At 34.2% G+C, this 26,598-nt stretch overlaps 1 protein-coding gene across 1 annotated transcript in view; it reads left to right on the plus strand.

Annotated features, from left to right (window-relative positions):
• LOC145691737 (uncharacterized) overlaps positions 1-26,598 on the plus strand; it is a 54,508-nt gene that overhangs the window by 18,026 nt on the left and 9,884 nt on the right. Inside the window, exon 2 of the mRNA XM_081767068.1 lies at positions 11,943-12,328. Coding sequence (XP_081623194.1) covers positions 11,947-12,328 — 382 coding nt within the window. The 5' untranslated portion in view covers positions 11,943-11,946. The remainder of the gene's footprint in view (positions 1-11,942; positions 12,329-26,598) is intronic.

Below are 26,598 nucleotides of genomic sequence, written 5' to 3' on the forward strand. Positions count from 1 at the left end.
CTTTCCTCGTTTACTGAACTAAACAGTAACTATTCTGAAATATACCACTGCGCATGCCTCGTAGATAAATATTTCTGATGCCAATAGTTTCCGTTTTGTCCAAGGAATGTTCTTTTTCTTCTTCCCAGCATGACCCATTTATTACATTATATGAAGAGCATGTAGGTCTAAATACCTCATGTATTACATAGAATGTAGGTTTAACTCTTCCAGCAAAGAAGAAACATGTGATCATAGTATACAACCCACAGAAGTGATAGCTGGCAATACAGTGGTCGTAATCCCTAACGACACAGAGAGTGAACAGTGCCCTCCCCGCTGGTCTAGTGGCTAGCACGTGCGCCTTTGGTGTATGGTGTCCCGGGTTCGATTCCCGGCGGGAGAGCATCTATGATTTTTAACTGTCCTCAATGTTTCTGTGTTCCTGTCCCTGTCGTTATAAGTTATTAGAAAAAGCAAGTTAAACGAGTGAAGCAAGTAAAATTAGCAATAAGTAAGTTACCGAAACACGTTCGGTTAGTCAGTTAAAGAAAAAAAATGGACAAAGCACTGACTTTTCGCGCCGTCCATGCGAGTTCGAATCTATCTCGGCTTGATTTTTTATCCATTTGAGAGAAAGTATTGTTTCTTTTCGCTACAGGCAGGGGCGGATCCAGGACCGACTTCTGGGGGGGGTGGCGGTGGGTTGTCATACTGTTACTTTTGAGGGCTCCAAACTTTGAGATGGGTTATATATATATATATATATATATATATATATATATATATATATATAATGAAAAACTTCCCTCTTCTGGGGGGCTATCGCCTCGATCCCCTCCCTGTATCCGCCCCTGGCTACAGGTAATCACTCTTTTCGTATTTTTCGCTGTCGTTCACAGTTAAAGTAACTGACTACTCTTATTCTTTCTACGAATGATGAATCTTCTCTTTGGCTTCATGTCAAACATGCACACGTAATGAAAAGACGCTGTCGATAATAATAATAATAATAATAATAATAATAATAATAATAATAATAATAATAATAATAATAATATGAAATATTACTAGCTAACTCGTGCGTGTATTTCGACAATATAATTTTATATTATTATGTGGAAATAAGTAAGGCTGGCTGGCGCCCGCCCCCCTAATTTTTTCGATGCTCCTTATGGGTCCACGGTGTCCAACGTTGGTCCCATCTCACTATCACCTCCTGTTCTCTCGATGTAAGTTATCGACATTTTGCCTAAAGAGGGCTCTGCCGTGGCTCCATGACTACCCATGACAATGACTCTTCGTTCATTTTGCATTGAAATCGCTTATTTTTCTGATTACTATGAGTGCATACTGTCCAACATTGCTCCCATCACTCTACAATTTCCCGTTCTCTCGATATAAATTGCTAATATTTTGTTTGTAAGGGAGATATGGCGTTACAATTATTACGTTTGAAGAAGAATTGAGGAAGATATTGCCTTGCCACAAACAACACCTATTATTATTATTATTATTATTATTATTATTATTATTATTATTATTATTATTATTATTATTATTATTATTATTATTATTTTACTTACCACTAATGTTGCCTACCTTTATTTGCAATGCAATGTGTTACTAAAAAGCAAATCAAGTAACACTCCTCGCCCTTCGCGCCCCCGAACTCGAAATACATGATTTACAGTTCTCTGTGTTAGGGGAAAGCACATTTATTATATTATTCTTTCAAATAACACGTTTCACAAGTTACTTCGCTTTCAATGTGTAATTTCATATCATCACTAACAATCATCTTGTTCCGATACGAAAATAACCCTCTTAAAAAAAAAAGCCTGACCGTAGCGAAAGGGCGTGAACATTCTTTATGCGATTAATCGGGTCCAATATTTCAATAAGTCTCTGCACACAAATATTTCAGTAAAAGAGGAAAAGTTATTCAAACTTTCTGAATACCCATTTATGGGCGAAATTTGGTTCCCTTGGAAATTTTTGAGAGTTTGAAGGGCCGCCATTTTGAACATTTTCATCTGATTATTCTGGTTAACGAACTCATCAAGATATTTCAACAATTAATGTTTGTGCCAAGTTTCGTCTCAATCCGCTGAATATTAGGGTGGTTATGGCATTCACAAATAGCGTTATGTATATACAGATAGATAGATAAATAGACACACAGAGGGAGAGAGAAAAAGTGTTTTGCTCCCTTCACGGACTTATGGTGCGTCAGAGCTAAACCGGGCCCCTTTGCAAAACGTATTGACCAGCCTGACCTAAACACAAACCTCTTACTTGCTAACGTAGAAACGTAGTCGGGAGGTGTAAGGCATGTAGAAATTGTATTTTTAATAACCATGAGTATGGTCTACTTCCATGTTTTTCTTTTTACTTTTTGCAGCTACATCGGAACGTTCAATTTTTATTCTTTACTAATTGCAAATGGCGTTTACATTCAAAATATGAGGAATTTTGGTGGCATTTGTTCGGATATTCTTCTCTTTTGAAATGAAGAAAAGAATAAAAGCAATACGCAAAGACAAAAAGTATTATCAGTACTATACATTACCAATAATAATTGCTACGAAAGACTAAACACAACCTCTTTTACCATCTCTCATGAGCTGCATGTGTTATTAAGAAAAAAATTTGAAAATGTCCTCACCGAAGATTCGAACTGGCGACCTTTGCATTTGTAAGCCAGCACCTTAACCACTACAGCAAGATCATGGCATGGTGGATGTTTAGTTGTCGGCGTATTTGTTGTATTTGTGTTTTATGTTCCCACTTCAACAATTTTTACTCTTTTTTTCTAAGTTTAACAGCTCTTTCTGGCTTTCTCTTTCGGTGCCATCCTTTATTTACACTATGCACTATTCGTATTCACAGCTTGTGTCCCTCTGCAATGTCTTATTTAGATTAAACTTTTCTTTTTGCCCCTCAGTAAACATTTGATTGATTTAATTCTCATACTCTCCACGGATGGAGAGCAGGAATGCCAGACTCGAAAAATAGGTGTACATTTACTTTCCTGACAGATAATACATAGAATAAGTAATAAAACGTAGAAATGTTTCAAAGTAAGATTCTGTTCTCTGCATTAAATAATTTAGAATTCATTTGCTAAAATATATGGTAAACAATATGACGAAGGGTCGTATCTCAAAATCTCACTTTCTTGACATAAATAAAGTGTTAATAATTACCTAGACACGAAAACTCTTAAATATGTAATAACTCGTCACCTCTTCCAGGTAATAAATATCTGGAATTATTGATCAATATTTGCCTATTTAACTCTTCTCTCCTCTATGGAATTAGGCTTCTTTCTTTATTTCTGAGATATTGAGATTTTGAGATACGACCCTTCGCCAAACTGTTGACTATATTTTGTTCAACATTTGTAAATGTTGTTGTTACAGTTATGAGCGGAATCTCTCAGTAAATGTCTTCAAATTGTGTAGTTAATATGCACATTCACGTTGAGTGTATGTATCTCTATCACACGTGAAAAAGATATGTAAATATAATCTGCAATATTTGCTAATGTTATTATACGTGCTAATGAATTTGTGATATTCTCAACTGACAGCAACTATTAATTATCTAAGGGATCACTCTGTCATTTAAACAACAAACACATGATATGAACAGGACATGCACGACACTGTTTCACGACAATGATGGGCGTATCACGACTGAAACTTTACTCGACACCATCTTTCGATCATCAGTTGAATTATTTTCTACCACAACACCCTTTAAGAATCCGTGTATTGACACATGATACGAGATCTTGGATTCATGGTGGCTATCCAAGTGGTGCTGCAAGCACATGCAAACACACCAATCCAGTAGATTCAGGTAATATTTTATAAATATATTATAGTACTGACATAAAGGCAGCTGTCCCATCTTGCCAAAAATAACTTATTTCCTTAACTCAAAGCTTTTTACAGAGAAGGGGAAACCCTTTCACAACGTTGTTAAAGGAAAACACTCAAACTACCGTCTGCAGTCTATGGCTGCCTGTATCGTCACATATAGAGGATTATTTTCTATCTCACAGTAAAAGTTTTAGGTCAAAAACTACTATAGGTCACAAATTCACCCAATAATATAGTTCTAAAGTCTTTTTATTGGGTCGAACACCTCACGGACAGCCAAAACTGCTTTCTTCCTCTTATACAATAAATTACCCAATTATTATTGAATAAGTGTAGTTCAATATATACATGTTTCTAAGTCTTGCTTTATATAGTTCTGTATTGCAAACCATATCAAATTTTGCAGATCATTTACAAGTCATCTTTGTTGACGAACGCTACTCAGGTTCCTTAAGTATATTGTTTGTCTCTCCTCTGCTGTAGGGTTAGCAATTTTCCTCTTATACTTGACATCAATTGTGGTGCAGAGTTCGCGTTTCCGTTTAAAGAAACCATGTTTCGCAAGAGAATCCCGTTAAAGACCGGTGAAAATCTTTGAGATGGGCTTTGGTCCTGTGACTTCGAAAACGTACATATGATTAATCGTTTCTCTTAATATTAGCATTAACCTGTATTTTAAACAATGATAGCGACAATATATTGAGCATTACTCTCATATACTGAGTGAGTTAAGAGAGGTGAAAGAGGAGAATAAAAGACTTAGGGCAGAAATTGTAATGAATCGAAATACAATAGATAGGCTTGAGAATTTTTCGCGACGGAACAATCTAATTTTTACAAACTTACAAGGGAAGAACAATGAAACTTGGGAGGATTGTGAGAATGCAGTGAGACAGTTTGTTCAAGAACGCCTCGGAATTGAACTCTCGGAACACGATATTGAGCGAGCGCATAGACTAGGCAGAGGCAGGAACAGGCCCATTATTGTGAAATTTCTCTCATATAAACGGAAGTTAGAGATTTTAAGAAGTGCGTATAAGGCAAAAGGGACTCCCACTATAATATTTGAGGACTTTTCCGCGCGTGTTCGTGAAGTGAGAAAGAAACTGACGGTACACATGAAAAAAGCCAGAGAAGAAGGTAAACGCGCTTTCTTAAGATTTGATAAAGTGTACATTGATAATAAACCATTTGTCTTAGAAGAGCTGGAAAGTGTTAGTGATGTGTGTGATCAGAGTGAACTTTCTTCACAAGGTGGTTCAAGTGAGTTGGAAACAATGCAAATGGATCACTGTTCAAGGACAGGTGATGATGCGTCATTTCCTCAACTATGTAGGAGAAACACAAGATTGACAGCTACAAGAGGTCGAGGGGGGAAGGTCATGCCCTGACATAGAGAGGACTTAAGCAAAGGTAAGGAAGTGAAGCATGAAAAATCTGGTCATTTGCAAGAAGTGAAAGTTGAAAATACCAAGGGACAAAGAAAAGACACCAACACACTCCTAAATATCTTTTATCAAAATGCTAGGGGGGTGAGGACCAAAACGTACAATTTCTATTGTAATATCTTGTCATCAAACTATGATATAATTGGAATAAGTGAAACGTGGCTGAAAAGCGACAACTATGACACAGAACTCTTTGATGACAGATATTCAGTGTTTAGATGTGATAGAAATCTAAAAGAAACAAGGAAACAAAGGGGAGGGGGAGTGTTACTAGCTGTGCTGAAAAAATATAATATATTTGCTATAGACTGCACTGAAATAAGTACAGATTGTATATTAACAAAGATTACAACTGATAAAATGACCATATATGTTTGTATTGTATATTTTGTACCTAATTCAAAGATAGAGCAGTATGAAGAGGTTTTTCAAGGTATAGAGTCAAAATGTCAGCCAGGTTGCACTATCCTCTTATTTGGTGATTTTAACTTACCAGAAATCACAGGCACAGATTTTAATTTTCTGAATACCTCAGCCAAATATCAATGCTTACATAATGTCGCTGTACAATATAGCATCTTTCAATAATATTAGGAATAATCTTGGAAAAACTTTAGATTTAGTACTTTCGAACTTAGACAGCGTAACAGTCACTAGGGACATATTTCCTTTAGTAAAGGAGGATGTGTACCACCCAGCATTATCCATAACAGTAAAACTAAGCAAATTATTAGTTATAAACAAAAAAAGTAATATCAGCACATATAATTTTAGAAAAGCTAATTTTAGGCAACTCTATTCTGAACTTCAAAATATTGACTGGACATTCCTTAGCTGTTATTCTGATGTTGATACGGCTACAGAATCATTTTATAATATAATATGTAATATTTTTGATAAGTGCATTCCTCTCAAGAAAGAGGTAAATAGAAAGTACCCGTTTTGGTTTACTAAGAATATAATTAGGAAAATAAAAACAAAAGCCCATCACCACAGGGCAATTAAGCACAATAGCAGAAATATAGCTTATCACTTACTAGAATTTAAGAAGTTACGAAATGAACTTAAAAAAGAAATTAGAACAGAATATAGTAACTTTGTTGCGAATACAGAAAACACGTTACAAACTGATCCTTCCCAGCTCTGGACTTCTGTTAAAACTAAGACCCAACACCTTAATTGTAACACGCTGACATACAATAGCCAAGAATTAGTTAGTAATGACGAGATTGCAAATTCATTTGCTACATATTTTCAGTCAGTCTATAATAACGAAGATATCTTGGATAGCAGTAGTAATAGTAACAGCTCATATGAGACACTGGACAAATTAAGGATTCTAAACATTGAGATGACTGAAATTAGAAAAGCAATAAGAAAACTGAAGGGGAAAGGAACGATAGGACCTGACGGTATTCCAGATTATATAGTAAAGGGATGTGAAGAACACTTTCTACTTCCACTCTATATTTTATTCAACCTAATTATTTCTACTTGTAAATTCCCCAGTAAATGGAAAATAACAAAAGTCTGTCCCATTCCTAAGTCTAATAATGGTAAAGATATTCAAAATTATAGGCCTGTATCAATATTGAGTACTTTTGCTAAAGTGTTTGAATCTATTCTTTATAAACGGATTGAAAATCATATAAAACTATCAATTTCAGAATACCAGCATGGCTTCGTCCAGGGTAGATCGACAGTCACAAATCTCAGTATTCTTAACAATTTTGTAGCAAGAACCCTAGATCAAGGTGGTCAAGTAGATATTATCTACACCGATTTTGCGAAAGCATTTGATAGAGTAAATCACAAGGTACTAATAGAGAAACTTCGTCAATTTAACTTCTCCGCAGAGTTAATTGGGCTCTTCGAGTCGTATTTGAGAGACCGAAGGCAGTTCGTTGTATATAAGGGATACAAGTCAACCGAATACTTGCAACTATCTGGTGTTCCACAAGGATCAAATTTGGGTCCACTACTATTTGTAATATTTATAAATGATCTTCCTAGATGTATAACGTATTCCCACAAACTGTTGTATGCCGATGATCTCAAACTTTTTAGATGTATAAATTCCATAAATGACTGTAATCAACTTCAACAAGACATAAATTCAGTGGTGCAATTAATCCAGTGGTGGTCAAAGTAATTTATTGAATGTAAATATTAGTAAATGTAAAATCATGAGTATTACAAAACGTAAAAAACCAGTGCAATTTAAATATTCAATTAATGAGACTCAACTACCCGTTGTAAGTACTGTCAATGATTTAGGAGTAATGTATGATACGAAATTTACATTTGAACCACATATTGATAACATAATAAATGAAGCGAACAGAAATCTTGGGTTTATTCTAAGAATTAGTAGGGAGTTTCGTAAACCTGTCACACTTCATAAATTATATCAAACTTACATTCGATCCAAACTCGAATACGCGACGCTTGTATGGAACCCAGATAAAAAAAATTAACTCACTAAAAATAGAAAAAATCCAGTCCAAATTTCTTAGATATCTTGTATATAAGGAAACAAACATTTTCCCAAGAACTGAAAACACTAATTCATTGAATAGGAATTTTGAAACTCTAACTCTCAAACAAAGAAGAACGTTATCTGACATGATATTTTTGTACAAGGTACTTACTAATAAGCTAGACTGCAACGAATTGCTTTCGAGCTTTCAAATAAACGTTCCAGGTAGAAAAACACGTCCAGAAAACTATAACTTATTTTATTGTGCAAAAGCAAGGACTAATATCCTAAATAAGTCGCCAACATGGAGGATTAGTGCAACCTACAACAGACTCTTAAAAATGACAAATAATATAGATATTTACGCTGATTGCCTCACAAGGTTTAAAAGGGAAATTGTAAATATATTATTTCATGAAAGATGAACACTGTAATTGGGTATAATACCTGTTGTGTTCTGTTTCAATAAATAAATAAATAAATAAATAAATAAATATAATGTAATAAACACGGAAATAATGTTTTAGTAAAATTTCATAATATATTATTTCAAGGTTAATCAAAGTTTAATGTTTTTATAGTTTCATTTTCACATTATTATCAATAGAAGTTTCTTATTTTAGATAAGACTATTGATAATAATGACAGTTTCAGAGACATACTTTTGAATTACTAAAAATATAATTTATACTACCGTGAAACGAATTGATGGTTGATAAAATATGTAGACAATTAGTGAATGTTAAACTTAATGATATGGAAAACGTTTTCAAGAAATATTAAACATAGCTTGAAAAAATGGGATTTAAACCGATGATGAAATAAAATAAGCTATATTACTGTAATGAGAACACTGACGAAAAACTGCAAAAGGTAGATTTGAAAAATGCTGTCATATAAGTAAGCTATTAAAGAAATATGATTCCTGCGTTTTTCTCAGATTTCTTTGTATGTTTCCTTTGGTGTTTCCTACGTATGATATTGTTAAACGTCTTAACACTAGAATTTGAAAGCCTTGACAAATTGTTCTTTAGGATTTTCTTTTGTTTACTAGACTGTTCATTCATCCCAGATTGAATTCCTTCCGAAAGTTTTCATTATTTGATTCAAAAGATATTCTCACAGAAAATTGTGTGGTATTTCTCAAGATTTTATATGTAATCAATAGTTTACCCTCCATCTCACAGTAATTGACAATTTGTCCACCTTAACAAAGCTTTGATGTAATGTTGTAAGAAGTAATTTGTACTTCAATTGTTATTACATGTTTGTTTCTTTTCTCGAAATGAAGTAACTTTACTTACTTTCGTAATAATAACAACAATAACGGTAATAATAATGAGTTGCAAAAAAGGAATATTACTAATAATAATATATACAAAACCAATCAAATATTAGTATTTGTTACTAATACATATTTCACTATATGTATGACGAGAAATTTCGAAATTTATACCAAAAGTAAAATCAAAATTTTATAATAAACAAATTTTTAAATTCTCCTTTCAAGGAGAACGGTTAATGAATTTCAAAGTTATCTTCCCTATATATTTTTGTATGATCAAATCGAAGTTATCTTTTGTATCTCCAAACCAGCACGTTTCCAGCAAAATGGAAACTTACCAAAGTTTGCCCTATTCCTAAAAATAATGACAGTAAAGAAATTCAAAATTATAGGCCGGTTTTTATTCTAAACTCATTTGCAAAGATATTTGAAAGCATAATTTATAAGCGCATTGAAAACCACATTAAACCAGTAATATCGGATTATCAGCATGGATTCGTTCCTGGCAGATCCACCGTAACAAATCTCGCTGTCTTCGCTGACCATCTAGTTGATACATTGGAGAGTAATAATCAAATAGATGTAGTTTATACAGATATTGCGAAAGCATTTGATAAGATAAACCACACGTTGTTAGTGAATAAACTTAAATTTCTCAACTTTTCTGATCAGTTAATTGATCTTATGAAGTCATATTTGATGGACAGAAAACAATATGTAGTTTATAAATCCTGTAGATCATTTGAATATATTCAATTTTCTAGAGTCCCACAAGGATCTAATTTAGGGCCGTTACTTTTTATAATATTCATTAATGACCTTCCTAATTGTATTAAAACATCACATAAACTACTCTATGAAGACGATCTAAAATTATATAGGAGAATTACAACAGCACAGGACTGTGTCAGTTTGCAGGAGGATCTAGACAGAGTAAAAGAATGGTGCAAGAGCAACTTGTTAAACATAAATTCAGATAAATGCAAAACCGTGTCCTTCACTAAGAAACGGAATGTTGTTAAATTTCAATATGGGATAGATGGTAAAGAGTTAAAGGGGGAACAAACTATCAAAGATTTGGGTGTAATATATGATAACAAACTATCGTTTGTGCATCATATAAATCAAATTGTAAATGACGCAAACAAAAATCTTGGATTCATTTTGAGAATGGGAAGGGAATTTAATAAGTCGAATGTTTTACTGAAATTATATTTTTCATTTGTTAGATCAAAATTAGAATATGCGTCTATTATATGGAACCCCCACACGAAGAAACACTCTATTAGAATAGAAAGAGTTCAAAATAAATTTCTGCGGTTTCTGGTGTACAAGAGAACAGGCATCTTCCCCACATATGAAAATAGTACTTCTCTTAATGAAAATTTTAACACAATGTCTATCAATCACAGAAGAGTGTTAAATGACATGATATTATTGTACAAAATATTAAATAACAAATTAAATAGTAAGGATTTGGTCTCTGCCTTTCATCTCAGGGTACCCAATGGAAACATACGTGTGGGCAATGGAAATTTCTTTTATTGTAAGAAATCTCGAACAAATGCAACAAAACAGTCACCAAGGTGGAGGATGGGTGCAGTCTACAACAAATGAGTAAATGTAAAAATGTTCTGGATATACATAGTATGGGTCAGAATAGATTTCGCAAATATATTATAGATATTCTATGTAACACTGGTATGAACACTGTAATTGGGTAGAATAACCTGTTGTGTTCTTCTTCTTAAATAAATAAATAAATAAATAAATAAATTTCAGATGTATTTTTAACATAATAACTACTGTCCACAGGCAGTTTTCTTTTCCCATGTTGTTTGTGTTAGGTAGAATTTGTATCCTATCATGGAGATGGGAGATTATTATTGGTGGACAAAAGTACTATGTATCAATAGAGTTCTATGTTAAAAAGATGGAATTTTGTGTGTAAAGTTCGTATTAGAAACAAGTGGTCAAGTTTCTCAGAAGTTTGTAATGTTTCTTTTTTTTAGAAAGATAGTTTATGTAGAAACGTATTGGCATTACATGTATCATCGACACAGAAAACAGTATTAACAGTTTAAAATGAATTTTGAATTATCTAGTTCTAGCTGGATTCTGGTTTTTATTCTATTGTGTTTATTTAGTTGCATTTATAAGGATACATCGTCGTTCAAGTATACAATTTCCATTGTTTAAATAACCCTATTCTTGCTCTGCAAGAAATGAACGCATCAGGTATTCGGCATATTGATACATTAGTTTATTACATATATAAAAATTAAATTGTAATAGCAATTGAATAGTTTAACATTTTATATGATTTTTCAAATATCTCAATGGTTGTACAACGAACATTTCAGCTTTCATTCACTTAATTTTTGATAACATTAAAACAAAGGAAATATGAAACTTTATTTAATATTACAATGCAGATGGTATTGTTAGATGAATATATAATTTATTTATACCATATAGATAATATAAATCTGTTTCAGGATTTTTTCATCATTTGTTTTGTAATACTTGTGATTCCAATATACGAAAAACGTCGGATTTTTCTTGCCTCAACCACAAAGCCGAAAGTAGACATCTTTTTCACTTATATGAAATGTTAAGAGTTTAACACTCATTTAAGAAGTTAGTGACAAAGGGAGGACATTGCATTTGTTGCAATAAAACTCTTTAGTGTATCTTGCTATAGTACTAAAAGAACACATAAATACCATAAGAATACATATAGGACAATATTTAATATTATGTAGTTTCTAAAAGACCAGACATTGAAAAAGTGTAAAATAATTCGCTCTCATTTCATATATTTATATACTTCGAAAACTAATTTCTTTCTGTAATTTTAGGATCATGTCTTTAATCAATGCGAGGCTCACACTGTCTTTGATACTTATTCTATTTGGGTTTTCTTTTACGGAAGATGAGAAATTGCATATGGATGATGCAAACTTTTTCGACGTGTATGATAACGGAGGTTACGGAGGCACACGTGCAAACGGAAGGCAAAATCCAATGCTAAGAAAACAGGGTAACGGAGGAGCGAATGGAAGTGCAAATGGTGGGACAAATTCAGGAAAAAATGGTGGGACAAATTCAGGAGCAAATGGTGGTGCAAATGGTGGGGCAAATGAGGGAGCAAACGGAGACGTCGTGATTGAAGGAGATAATGATGACGGAGACGTACCTGGAAATCGTAAATGGAATCCATTTAGAAATAGATCTCCGAGTGACGGTAAGGATATGTGCTATTTTCTTTCTCTTTCTAACTTTCTTCCTGATATGTTGTATAGGTATGAGCTAGTATTCTAACTGGACATTGGAATGACTTAACATATATTAAAGAAAAGTTATAAATTGAGGCAAGTTGAATGTGAATTTTCACATATTATTTCACTGAATATTTATTCAATGTGTTGTGCACAAAAAGGGGAAATCCTAATTATTTAACTTTTTTTATAAGAGCAAGTTTCAAAACAACCACCATTAATTAATGTTCTTCATCAATTTTAATAATGCAATATTATATACATGACAATAATATGTTTACAAACAACAATCAAATATAAGACTTATCGCACGTTTCACATAATTCAACATTAAAAGCAACTCCATCTATACTAATTTAACCACGTATGGTTTCCATCTAGAAACGTAAGAATACAAGTAAGTGAACCTCAGGTACTTGCCACTTTCATTTCCAGTTTCTTATTCAGTACATTGTTCCACACCTTTGATCTAATGTTCAATAATTCCTCTCTCGTTAAAAGTTACATTAACTTTGAATATTGTAATGGATATTAATAAAATGATTACCATTCAAAAATTGACACAAGACATATTATTTGAATATTATTCAAACTCATTAAAATTAACCCTCACAAACAATTTCAATCTCTCATAATGTTAAGACTCTGCTTAAAGATGCGTGATAAGTTCATGGCTCCACAAAACTATTGGTTCTCACTTCTCAAACCTGTAACGTCTAAACACAACAATTATTTTTATATCTTTCCTATTGTGCATGGTCCCGAACAAATCACAAGATCTTACCTCTAATGAAACGAATTAAGTTTTAACAAAGATAACAATTTATCTGAATTTGCTAAAGACCAGAATGTTTTTCGTGTTATATGTTTAATCATATGACTGAAAGAAGAAAATGATTTTAAAGCCAATTACATGTTGTTCTTAGTCGTTCCGATAAATAATAAGATTAATAATTTATTTTAAATATCACCACAAGATGAAAGAGTGTCTATCTTCACACTGGTGCTAAATAAAGAGATACTTTAGTATACTGCCAAAATTATGAGGCCGAATTATCGTGTGTTCTAAACGTTTCAAAGCTAAAATTCGCGTGGACAAAACCTCACATGGTCGCAACCTTGCCATGAAAACTCCGTGGAGATACATGTCACTTGCACAGAAACTAGCAGCCGAAAATCTCCAGTTTGAGTGTTTCAGCCTGATAAGTTCTTCCTGTCTCATAGTCGTGTGCAAAATGTTGCTCTGCCATATTATCAATCCGGCATCTTTGCAGGAGAAATATACGCCTTAAAATACACATAAATTACCTGTGGTGGACTTTATATTTATATTTATTACTTACTAATTAATTTGCTATAGCAACAACTAGTATTACTTCTACAAGTGAGTCAAATAGTAAAGATGAAGGAAAATTTAAAAATGCTTTTAGAAGTGTAAGGTTCATGCAAGTAGATTATAAAGGTCATGGTCAAGTATAAAATGTATTTCATTATTCAAAATACTTGTCAGTAAGATAGATACATACATCATTTAAAGTAAAGAAGTACATTTCATCAATGTCAACACTGTTCGATTAGTTTGCAAAATATTAAGGGAACAAACACGTCTTAAAAAAGGAAATAAGTTATAGTTTCTGTTTGAAGTTAAAAGTATATATTTCTATCTTAAACACAACTCGTAAAAATCGATTGATTCACAGCCCTCCCCTCAAAAAAAAAAAACAAAAAAAATGATAATAATTTTCATTCTAATTTACAGGACAAATTATTTCGTCGACTATTCACCCATAATAATATTATCTATCTTTATGTATTTTTTCCAACTTCCTACTAAGTTGAAAAACACATAATGGTTGACAATTTGAAGAAACTACGTATAGTTGTTTGTAAGTGTGATTGTTAATTCTTACAAAGAAAGTTAAATTCATTAATTAGCATACGAAAAGATATCTGTACTTCTTAGAACTAGATCTAGATGTAATAATCTCCGCCCCAATTAATATATCTTTGTCTACTTTAAACATGATGAGTATGCAGTAGTACCTGACATATATCATACTGAAATGTAACCAATTGATGGAAATCGTTCCAGGCCACTTTGCGTGTTTTGTATAATGAAGCATATCTTTCTAATTACAAATTCAAGTTCGCGGTTAATGAAACGAATTACTAGGTAATACATATTACTAGGGAATATAAATGAACTTGCTATTAATAGATACAATTGATGCATATGATCCACATTCAGATACAAATGAACAATACACAGTTGTTGTCGTTGATCGCTATATAACATACTGAGTAGCAGTTTCTGCAATTGATTAAGCATCCTGAAAGCATAATTCATCTTTATGCTTTTCTTTCTACTAAAACTGGAAGAAGTGGAAATCGGCCACAGCTAAAAGCTTCAGTATTAATGTTTATATAGTCTAAAAATGGGAAGAAATAACAAGAACAATTATTATAAATATCGATTTAGTGTTCTAAGAATAGGAACTATTTCTGTCTTAACCCCCTTGTAGGAGCAAAAGTTCCAAATATGATCAATTTCGGTTTTAACATTGATTCTCATGGAATAAAAAGCACAATAAATACTAAAAATCGGTTTCATCTGGCAGAAAACCGACTACTTCCGGTTTTAATGGTGATAGCTGCTGAACAGAAATGATCATAGATAGCAACAAGTTCTTCCTTGGACTCAATTAATCCCCCAATTAATTAATACTTAAGAATAAGAAACAACTATGACTGTATGATGTCTTCACTCTTATCTCAACCGGAAGTGGTAAAAATCTATTACCACTTCAGATTGCAATACTAATTGAAGAAATATCACACCGCACAAACTATATCTTCATGTGCTGCACAAAGGTTACTATACATGTATGGAAGAAGTAATCGTATTTTTCTACACCAAAATTAGTAGACTCTCATACATTATAAAGTAGCTGCGACAATTATACACCCTGCGGTTTGCAATGTCATATATATATATATATATATATATATATATATATATATATATATATATATATATATATATATATGTGTGTGTGTGTGTGTGTGTGTGATATCTGAGCGTATATCCGTGAATTCATCCTCCGTGTGGGAAAGTATTCAATTCGCACCGTGATTCTCTTTTATTTTTAAGGACTAAGACATTATGCTAAACAGTTGAGCTTCCACTGAGTCTTCTTCTTCCTCTCATTCTTTTTAACGTTCCAGTACCACAGTGATTGTTGCTGTCCTAATTTAACATAAAGTAGTAGTTCGTGTACTTTCTGTCGCCAACATTCTCTTGAGCTTCCCGGTAAGTATAAATAGATACTGTGAATTACTTAATGATATAATTACACCTGTAATTAATATTTTCGACTCAAAATTTGTCAATTATATCTATTGCAGCTTATCTTTAGAATTTAAACAAAGCCAAGCCAGGTAGAGCTTTGTGTTGAGTTTCACGCAGCGGTTAAATCTTAGAGAATTTGTCAAAGATGTCGGTATTCTTGATACACTAAGGAGTCTGCAGAAACATCTAATATAGTAAAAACGAACGGACTTGATTTCTAGGTCCCAATGAAATTCTCTAGAAGAAACCATTGAAATTATTTGATGTCCTTGACGGATCTTTTTCTTTTTTGGAAGAATTAGTTCCTTCGAATATAGTATAGAACTAGTTCCATCTGTAGATAATGTTTGCAGACTATGAAAGATCGTGATTTGTTTAGACAGAGCCGTCTCGTGGGTTAACCAAGACGAGTATTTTTCCTGAACCCCGGGCTATATTGATCTGACATCATGTGTTGCTTAATAAAAGTAACAATTTACTCTTGCAATTAAAAATGGAGATGATGATGAATCATCATTTTCTATGTCACGTTTACATGTTGTAAATTAAATTTCTCGAAAAGTACTTATAAAGTTAATATAGGCTCCGTTAATGATAACTGTGATAAATATCAAATTTTAAGTTTAACAATGCGAAAGTTCGTTGGAAAATTTGTTTGTACCTAATACTTATGTGTAGACTATTGAACTCTAAATTTGGTTGTCATATATTCAATAAAACACAACACCGTGTATAAGAGGGTTTTCGCAAATTAATTCAGCATTAATTATCGAGGCATCTCTCTTCTGTTAACATCCTATAAAATTCTTTCAAATATTCTATTAGCAAGACTGACCCCATACGCAGATGAAATTATTGGAGATTATCAATGCGGATTTAGACGGAATCGATCAACTATCGATCAAATATTTACCATTCGACAAATACTCGTAAAAAAGTGGGAATACAATACCCCGGTACATCAACTATTTATTGATTTTAGAAAGGCGTACGACTCGGTTAGGAGAGAAACATTATACAACGTTCTTACAGAACTTGGAATACCGAGAAAGCTAATTAGAATAATTAAGATATGTTTAAATGAATCCCAAAGTAAAGTCCGGGTAGGAACATTTTTGTCCACGAGCTTTCACGTCGAAAATGGCCTGAAACAAGGAGATGCGTTGTCGCCACTATTATTCAACTTCGTTCTGGAATACGCTATAAGGAAAGTCAAAGATAGCAACCAGGGTCTAGAATTGAACGGTATTCACCAGGTTATGCCATATGCTGATGACGTAAATTTAATAGGTGATGATAGGAAAACAATAGAAAGAAATGCAGAGATCTTATTAAACGCTTGCAGGGACATGGGTTTAGAAGTAAATGCAGAGAAAACTAAATACATGGAAGTGCGTCGGGACCGGAATACAGCAAATTATGGATGTGTTAAAATATTAAATAATACTTTTGATAAAGTGGATACTTTCAAATATCTAAGATCAATATTAACAGAGGAAAATCATATTCACGGAGAAATTAAATGTCGACTAAAAGCAGGGAATTCGTGTTACTATTCGGTTCAAAATCTCTTATCGTCGCGAATTCTGTCGAGAAATTTGAAACTTAAAATATACAAAACGGTAATCATGCCTGTTGTTTAGTATGGCTGCGAAACATGGTCACTTACTCTGAGGGAAGAACATAGACTGAAAGTATTTGAGAACAAGATCCTGAGACGAATATTCGGACCCAAGAGGAACGGGAATGGGGAACGGCGGAAACTTCATAACGAGGAACTACATAATTTATATGGTTTACCCAACATTGTTAGGGTCGTCAAGTCTAGGAGGCTTATGTGGGCGGGTCATGTAGCTAGAATGGAAGAAAGTAGAAACGCTTTTAAAGTCTTAATTGGAAGACCAATCGGAAAACGACCATTAGGAGGACCTAGGCGCAGATGGGAGGACAATATTAAGATGGATCTCGCAGAGATTGGAATACAAAGTAGAAACTGGATGCAGTTAGCTAAGGATAGAAGTCAGTGGAGAGCTTTTGTTAACGCGGCATTGAACCTCCGGGTTCCATAGGCCATAGAGTTAGTTAGTTAGTTACTTAATTCAGCATTAACTTATTATATTATGCTAAGGCAGAAGTGATCGACGCCGTAATTCTGGTGCGAAATGCTAGAGTGTTGGTTACTGATCCTATAGAATTTTATGCTAATATCATTTTATGCTAATATCCAAGAATAAAACTTTTGTTTGCTTGGAATATGAACATACTTCTGAAGGCCCCACTTGAAGTTATTTGAGTGTTATGAAAACTGACTTTGTCATTGACTTGTCTGCTGTGTAATAATGTATTTACCACCTTATAAAAACAACATTTGTTTGATAAACAATAAATAAAACATTTTCTACTCTCTCCTGTAAATCTACGAAAATGGAATTACATTGTTCATCTGGTTACAATGTTCATCTGGTTCTTATACGACGATATAACAGTAGCAAAATGTATTTTGCTCACTATTTCTATCACAGCTGCATCTGAGCCACGCGGTTTTCAAACCTTATATTGATAATGATAAGTACCTAAGAACATACAGAAAACAACAACACTTGAATGGACAGACCGATTTCTATTTATTGTGAAATAAGAAACACATTTGCAAATACGAATCGGTGTAGTATTTACTTAAAAACGAGATGATGGCGACCTTTTTCAAAGGTTAAGCCGTGTTTCGTCAAATAAACAACGCAGAATTACTAAAAACGCAGTACTGTTGATATTGGAAATAATCGAATTCAAGAAGCCAATTATACGTTTAAAATTATTATTTTTAAGTCATATTGGTACTGTTAACTAACAACTTAACTTCAGATGACTGTTTTTCTTTTAATAAACAAGTGATTTCCATTAACTATTCTGAGACAACAGTAGATTTCAAAACTACGTGTTTTAATATTTAAATCGAAAGTGGTTGGGTTAAATATTTCCGTTGGAGGAGAGCGGTAAGGTTGAAAATGGAACTGGTTCTTTACAAAGTGAATCCATAGAAAAGTTTATTCCCTCTCTATTACATTTTAATCTAATAAGATGAGAAATAAATCCGAAACATATATAGATTTCTAAAGCTTCTAGTTTTTCTATAAATATATGAACAAAAAAACTTGTTACTACAATACTGAATCCATACATCAATTTGCTTTAATTCGAATTTGTCTCATATTATACCAAATAAATCGAATGTTATTAAACATATATTATTATCATCTTTATTGGTTACTTTGTGTTAAATATTTAGCGAAATGGTCAGTTGAAGCAAGCACAAAACGTAAGTCATAATCTATACAAAATTCTCACCGCAAGCCCTGCAAATCGAATGAATGAGTAGGGGAAAAGGGATGACCATGAAACGGTGGAAAAATGAAAAGGTGTTATTGGGAACCCCTTCAAGAAGAAAATTACCATAAACACTTAATCTTGATGTATGACAATTGTTAGGGAATCTTGCAATTTCTCATGTAACAGTCAGATATTGAATTGCAAATTTCCAAACCAGTCTGACGCTCATTGATGGTGAATTTTGCTTCGGTGCAGTTTCAACAATATTGAACGAGAAAAATGATATCGTGATGTATTGCGGTATTGTAGAAAAGAAACTTTCGATGTGTTACAGAAACTATAGGCATTTAGAGTAAGTTGATACTACATCCTTCGATGAAATGATAAACACACAAATCTGTGACAAAGTAAGAGGAAAATATTGGCAAGACAAGTTCCCAAGCAAATGAAATGAAACGAAATTAGATACTTCAGTTTATTGTTACATGAATATGCACTTTAGGCTAAGGAGGAAGGATGATTCATGGAAGTGAACGATGATGGAATAAAATGTTGCATGAAACGCTAGTATGGACACATAAACCCATGGACACAAAAATATCCAGCAAAATTACTTGGTCACGGATTGAACGAAGGACCTCCCACATCAAAGTTAAGTGCTCTACCACTGAGCCACCGTGCCCCCAGAGCGGAAAACAGTCTGCAGTGACTTAAGTGTCCTATCCAGGTATACTCCTCCTCTACCCTCCCAGGTGAACCATCGCCCAGCCAAAGAGCTAAGATATACGAATGTTCAAGTGTGGATAGAAATTCATCATTAATTATTTTTTTGCCAGGCAGACTTTTCTGTAGAAAAATATGAATGAACACCCTCTTATGGCAAGGTGTTTTTTGTCTTTACAAAGAGTATATAAGCAGAATTGAGTAAACTTCCTAATTCAGGAAATGGCTTCTATCCAGTATTTTTGAACCGGAAACAAAACAGGATGAGTGCACTAGAAAACACACCTCATCTTCTATCCCAAAATACTAATGTGAGATTGCTCGAGATAAGCGATGCCTGGGATATTATTGTGAACTATTAAGCTGATGAAATTGAAAAACATATGTGAGATCGCAATGAATGGCTCTCTAAACGTCTTCTTATAAAACCAAGGAAACAAAATTCATAAGTGTAACAACAAACTCTAAGAATCAAACGCTAGTCTCATTAATCTTAGTACTCTCAAGTCCTTTTTCTGTTCCGTAGCTTAATAATAATAATAATAATAATAATAATAATAATAATAATAATAATAATATAACAAAAAGTACGTCCTAGTTGTGATGATGAAGATATCAAGGCTGATAGTTATTTCCTGAACACTATAACTCCCGATTTATTTTCAGTATTACGAAGTTTTAATGGATTGATGTGAAAGGTGATTTGCACAAAGAAGGAATCGTATTGGAATGTATAGAAAATGTTTTATTACAGTGAGATTTCTTATTCTTCGAAAGGTTAGATGGTTATCAATCAGCCCACTTAATAGGTATACTATAAAACTATACGGCAAGAATAACTGATAGATTTAAAAAATATAAATAAACAACTCTCTGATTGGTACGAATCAGGTTAAAAAACCATTCAACCCTCATTATAAAACAACACCTATGACTATCGAAACAACAATAAAGCTTTCCTCCATTATATGAATAGACAACGAACATTAAAAAAAAAACAGCATATTTTAGTGGTTTATTTGGTGGAGAAACCATGTGTGTTTTTACCTGCAACCAAGTTTTCTGTATTTCCAAGACTACTTGATTCTAAGGAGGAAATGGACAATCTGGAAATGTAGCACACAATGTATAACGTTTTAAAGAATTTAGAGAGCTGTGTGTAGAATATCTTCGAATTATGACAGAAAAGAGGCAAAATGTATTCATGTTAAAATGTAGACGAAAGTAAGAGAAATGTTTCCTGCATCAGATTTTGTAAATATGGTGAACAAGGGAGCGTGAAGTCATGAATTCAAATTTAATTGTCGATTGTTATTTTTCGTGAAAAAACTATAATGAAAAGACGCTGCATACCTATCGTACTGGAAACGGTAATTACGGTGAGAAAAGTAATAACGAATTAATATACAAGGGCAAGCAAACGAAGTTGCAAATGGTGTGTAATTCCATAGATATTGTGGAAGACATGAAAGTATCAAAAAAACTAGAGAGAAAAATCATGTTTACACTGAGAAAAATCCATTATGCGGACAGCGGTATATTGTACAAATACAAGGATTCGTTATGTTTACTAAGGAAATCTGTACGGAGCGTACTTTATCCATATACTACAGAGGTACTGCCTTTTACCCGCTTAGATATTACATCATGTCGCTGCAGGATGTCTGACATCTAACAATCTTCTGTATTTTACATACGTATACGTATGTTAAATACTTCAGCTATATGCTATATACGTCCATCTGTGTGTGAGATCCAGACCGCCTATAGACACTCTTTCTTTCTCCATGGCTGACGTCATTGAACTACCGTCTTTTGCTTGCGAAACGAGGTTGTTTACAAACGGAAAAGAAGAAAGGAAAGAAACAAAAGCCTGGGTAAGTACAATAGTTAACTATTACTTTAGTTAAATATTCCATTAATTATATATTCTTTTAGTGTAACTTGCTTTAATATAGTACTAAGTAAGTAATATAGTTTATGACTACAATTCTTACTATTGTAACTTGTTAATTATTAAGGAGAATGGAATGGGTGAATCTGAATTTTGAGAAATCTTTGAATATTAATGTTTTGAAACATTTTACGTTTGAAGGTAGGAAAATGAATGTTATGTGTTTATTCATTCCGTTTTATATGTGACGATTTAGTACTTGGTGCAGAGTTACTACAGGACTGCTTATCATAATTGCTAAGAAACCGTTTCCAGCGCGAAAATTTCCTTCTGTAGTGAAGATTTAGGATTTAGATTTCTGGGCTTTCGGCATCAATGGCCTTGTTAGCCCGTCACACATGAAGGATGACTTCCCTCGGTGAGCACACTATCCGGGGAAAGGAAGGGAAGAAAGGACTGGGGAAGGAAGAAAACGGCCTGGGACCTATATGTTAGGTACCACTCCAGCATTTGCCTGCTGTGAATGAGGAAAACCCAAGGAAGGAAACCTCATTCAGGATGGATGGACTTAAAATCTTTTGATACTTTTTCGAGCGATTTCCCCAACCGGGATGGAACCCAGGACCGTTCGCACCGAAGGCGAGAGCGTTAGCGACTACGCTACGCGGGGCTACTTGTGTAGTCTAGAAAACTCATTTTTACTAGGATATTTGCAAGTTTTTTTTTTGCTTTTAGTGTAACGCCCCATGATTGTACATGAATGTAAGTGAGAAGATGACGATGAGATACATGATAATGGTGGAATCAAGAAAATGTAAGGAAACTGGAAAGTCTTGAGAATAACCATACATACAGTGTTCACCAAAAGCCTATTTGTCGGGAGCAGGAATCGAACCAGGGACCTAACCGGCCAGAGGTAAGCGCTCTACTGCAGAGCTTTCTTTTGTTTAAAGAACTTGTTTACATTGAAATATATATATATTTTACGAAGATATTGACATATTTTACAGCCTCACGGAAATTTTTAAAAATAAAGTAGTCAGGGAGAGCTTACTTGTCAGGTTTTTATTTTTTAATTTAATTTGATTTTATTTGTATTTATTCATTTATTTTTGCTTGTTATGTCCCCTAGTTAATCAATGTTTAGGTTACTGAGAATTAAAACCTTTTTTAGTATCATTGTTATGTCATCACTTTAGAACCAAAAAGTTAGATTTTTTTCTTGTGTTTTCATATAGGAAGTTGGTGAGTTTGTGCCTTAGCATTGGTTTGGTTTCTAGAACGTAATTGAAGGTCATGTTTAGTTGAATCTTGGCGGGTTTGAGTTCGTGAAGTATCAGGCACTGCTTGTGCCCCTTTCTTCTGTCTGTGATGTTTCCTGGCTTTGGACTGTGACGTATTTATGTTGAGGAGTACCAACGCAGGCCACGTGATATATGTTAAACAGCTTTAACAGCTACGAGTGCCAGGGGTTTGAATTTCACCTTTCGTCACGGCGTGACAAATGCAGTATAGTAGCTACTAGGTTCAAATTCTATGGCTGGTAAAAACGGTATATTACTTTGTGGTGTGGTAAGAAATACAACGTAATAGTTATTAGTTTAATTAGTGTTTCTTCATAGTATTGTTTCACTATTTCTAGAAGGAATTAAGTATTAACGAAGTAATGAATAAGCAAAAGTACACTTTGATTGACGTTTACTATTTCTCATACTCCATTGAGAATGTTTTGATCCTCAGTTGCGCAAACATCCAGTGTTTTTGTTGTTGTTGTTGTTGCTTACACTGCCTTACAGATGAGTTCCCTCGTGGCTAAGTGATTAGTGTACACGCCTTTGGCGTGGGACACCCGGGTTCGATTCCCAGCCGGAGCATATGTGGTTCGGATTCCACGTTAATCTGTAGGTCCACGTATCATACAGCCTTGGGGCTGAAAAGAACGTTAAAATCAACTCCGCACTGCTTTACCGATGCAATTGTTCGATTCCGAGTCCGGGCAGGAGGCGACTTTTATATATACAATCCAAGCATTTTAGTTATTAGTCAGTGATGATATATATATTTCAAAATTGAAAGTGACTATGTTTGTAATTCATAATCTCTTCGGGCCGCGGTGGCTCAGTGGTAGAGCGTTCACCTCTGGTGCTTAGGGTCTCGGGTTCGATCCCAGCCCTCTCCAAATGAACTTTGTGGTGGAAAACACCGTGTGCATGGGTTTCCTCGATGTTCTCCCGTTTCCTCCCACTTTCTTCATTCCACCATTTCATTCATTGCTCATCATCACCGTCTTCTTTAGCCTAACCGGCATAACCGTGAGACATAAAACTCAAAGATTTCATTTCATTTTCATTTCCATTGTAGCTCTCCCCGCAACCAGTGTTGCCAAAATGTTGACAATAAGTTTGCGAAACGAGAGGTGGCGACTCGCATTTTGGGTGAAAAGTCGCTATAAAAAATAATCGAGAAATTCATTGTCTATAAGCATTGTTTTAAAGTTGTAGATGTAAACTAAACAATATGTTCTACTCACTGCCGCAAATCCCGGGGGGGGGGGGGATGATGGATACATGTCCCCTCCAATCTTGGAACTGAGGGGGAGTTTTCCCCAATAATCCGATTTGAAATGTTTTTTTTTGGGAGAAATTTGATGATTTTTGTCCAATTGCTACAAAGGAACGTGAGATAAAATAGACGTCTCCCAGAATAAGCCTCAAATCTGCAGCTTCCCAATGCTGAAGACAACTCTGATACTCCACAACATTGTTTTTCAACTTCATAACTATTTTGGACATCGCAAAATAAAAAGTATGGTAACGGTCTTACCCTTCCCCTCCAATGTTGAAGACAGATTTGCGCCGCTGGTTCTACTCACATCTTTGTAAACAGGGCGCAACCAATCCTTGAATTCAGGGATCATTTCAGATTGTTTCGGGTACTTTTGTTCATATTGTGGAGTCAAAATAGTTCCGAAATAATTAACACTACAGTACTTACGTTAAGCAATTTTTTGTAAAAGAAAAACTGCAGAATAATTAAAAGACCCCAAAGAACAAATATAACAAACATCCACATCGCCTTTATTCACGCATCTATAGCTAATCTTTTTGCTTTCGGTAAAGATGTATTACGTGTGTCTCTCAACGGAAACTGCGAACTAAAGGACATCAAGTTTGTAGTTCTTCTTCGTTAGAGGACAAGGGCAACATAACAATGCAGGATTGTGGGCCAGTGGGTACGCTGTATTTCCAAACTCTTCATCACTTGCGCTGATTAAAACAAACAAACAGAAAAAAGAACAAACAGAAGCATTATTAGTTCAAAAACTGTTTTGAACTAATAATGCTTCTCTACAGATGAAAATTTTGTTTGCAGCAAAAAGTCGCTAAATGTATAAGTAGCTGAATCGTCATTTAAAAATCACCCATAAAAGTCTCCAATCGGAAAAATTATTCGTAGGGCGACCATACGTCCCGTTTTGACCGGGACAGTCCCGTTTTAGGGGCGTTTCCCGGCCTTCCCGTCAGTAGATGGAAAAAAGTAGTATTCGTCCCATTTTATGTAAATGAAAGAAGTAAATAACAAACCCAGTACCTTTACTCCTTTTAAAAGTATTAATAACAACAAAGAGGCAAAAATTGAACTGAAATTCCCTATATTAAACATACTCTATAGTTCGTAGTACTGCTCGAAAGACAGCAGAGATTTAGCAGTTGGTTGTGTGTTGAACAAACTTCAACGTGTCTTTCCTTTTTCATAAGTACCCGCTCAGTAACAAAGAGAGAGAGAGGGGGAACTCTGATATCAAGGCACTGATAAATGAAATGAAATGAAATTTTTGAGTTTTACGTCCCACGGTTATGCCGATTAGGCTAAAGGAGGCGGTGATGATGAGAGATGAATGAAATGGTGGAATGAAGAAAGTGGGAGGAAACGGGAGAACCCCGAGAAAACCCACGCACACGGTGTTTGTACACCACAAAGTTCACTTGGCGGGAGCAGGGTTTGAACCCGGAACCCCAAGCACCAGAGGTGAACGCTCTACCACTGAGCCACCGCGGCCCCAAGGCACTGGTAAGAACAAAGGTAGATCTAAAAGCCAGAACCTATCCCGTTTTTAACTGAAAATTTTATGGTCACCCTACGCTATCGTTGAGGTCGAATTCCCCTGATTTAGTGACTTTTCCCAAAATTGGCAACATTGACCCCCACCGAACAACACCAAGTCATCTGTTGCCTAGCAAACATAATAGTGGGACGTAAAACTTAAAGATTTTATTTCATTTCGAACAACACCCCCAGAAACCTACTGTTATACCATTCCCAAAACACCCTTTTGTACAATTCTCCCTATTCGAAAAAAATTGTAAATAGCAGGGTTCATACATAAATATGGAACTCAATTTCCCTGAATTTTCCAGGTTTTCCAGGTATTAATTTTGCAATTTCCAGGTCTAGTGGAAGAAACTAATAATACGAGAAGACATAAATTTTAAGAATACTATATTTATATATTTGAGAATGGCCACCCTTCTCCCCAATGAACGATTGCAATTAAATATTGAGTCACAAGAAAATAAATAATCAAAACAAATAAAATTTAAGTTGAAAAATATTAAGTTGAGAAGCCTACTAAGGGAATTAATTAAACACTTTTGTTCCATACTTGAATACATTCAAAATATATAAAAATATTGGGTTGGGAAAGAAAAAAGGGCCCGCGAGATTTTAACTGATTCTTGTAGTACTCGACGACAGAAATCGATTACTGAAAGAATTTTCAAGATCGGCGCAGGCAAATATGGAGAAAATCATATTTTCATGTACCTGTTCAAAATGGGGAAGGAAAAAGGGTCCGCGAGATTTTAACTGATTCTTGTAGTACTCAACGAGAGAAATCGACTAGTGAGGGAATTTTCAAAATCGGCGCAGGCAAGCATGAAGAA

The sequence above is a fragment of the Thermobia domestica genome, chromosome 8 (genome assembly GCF_964235325.1).
Source record: "Thermobia domestica chromosome 8, izTheDome1.hap1.1, whole genome shotgun sequence".
Classification (NCBI taxonomy): Eukaryota; Metazoa; Arthropoda; class Insecta; order Zygentoma; family Lepismatidae; genus Thermobia; species Thermobia domestica.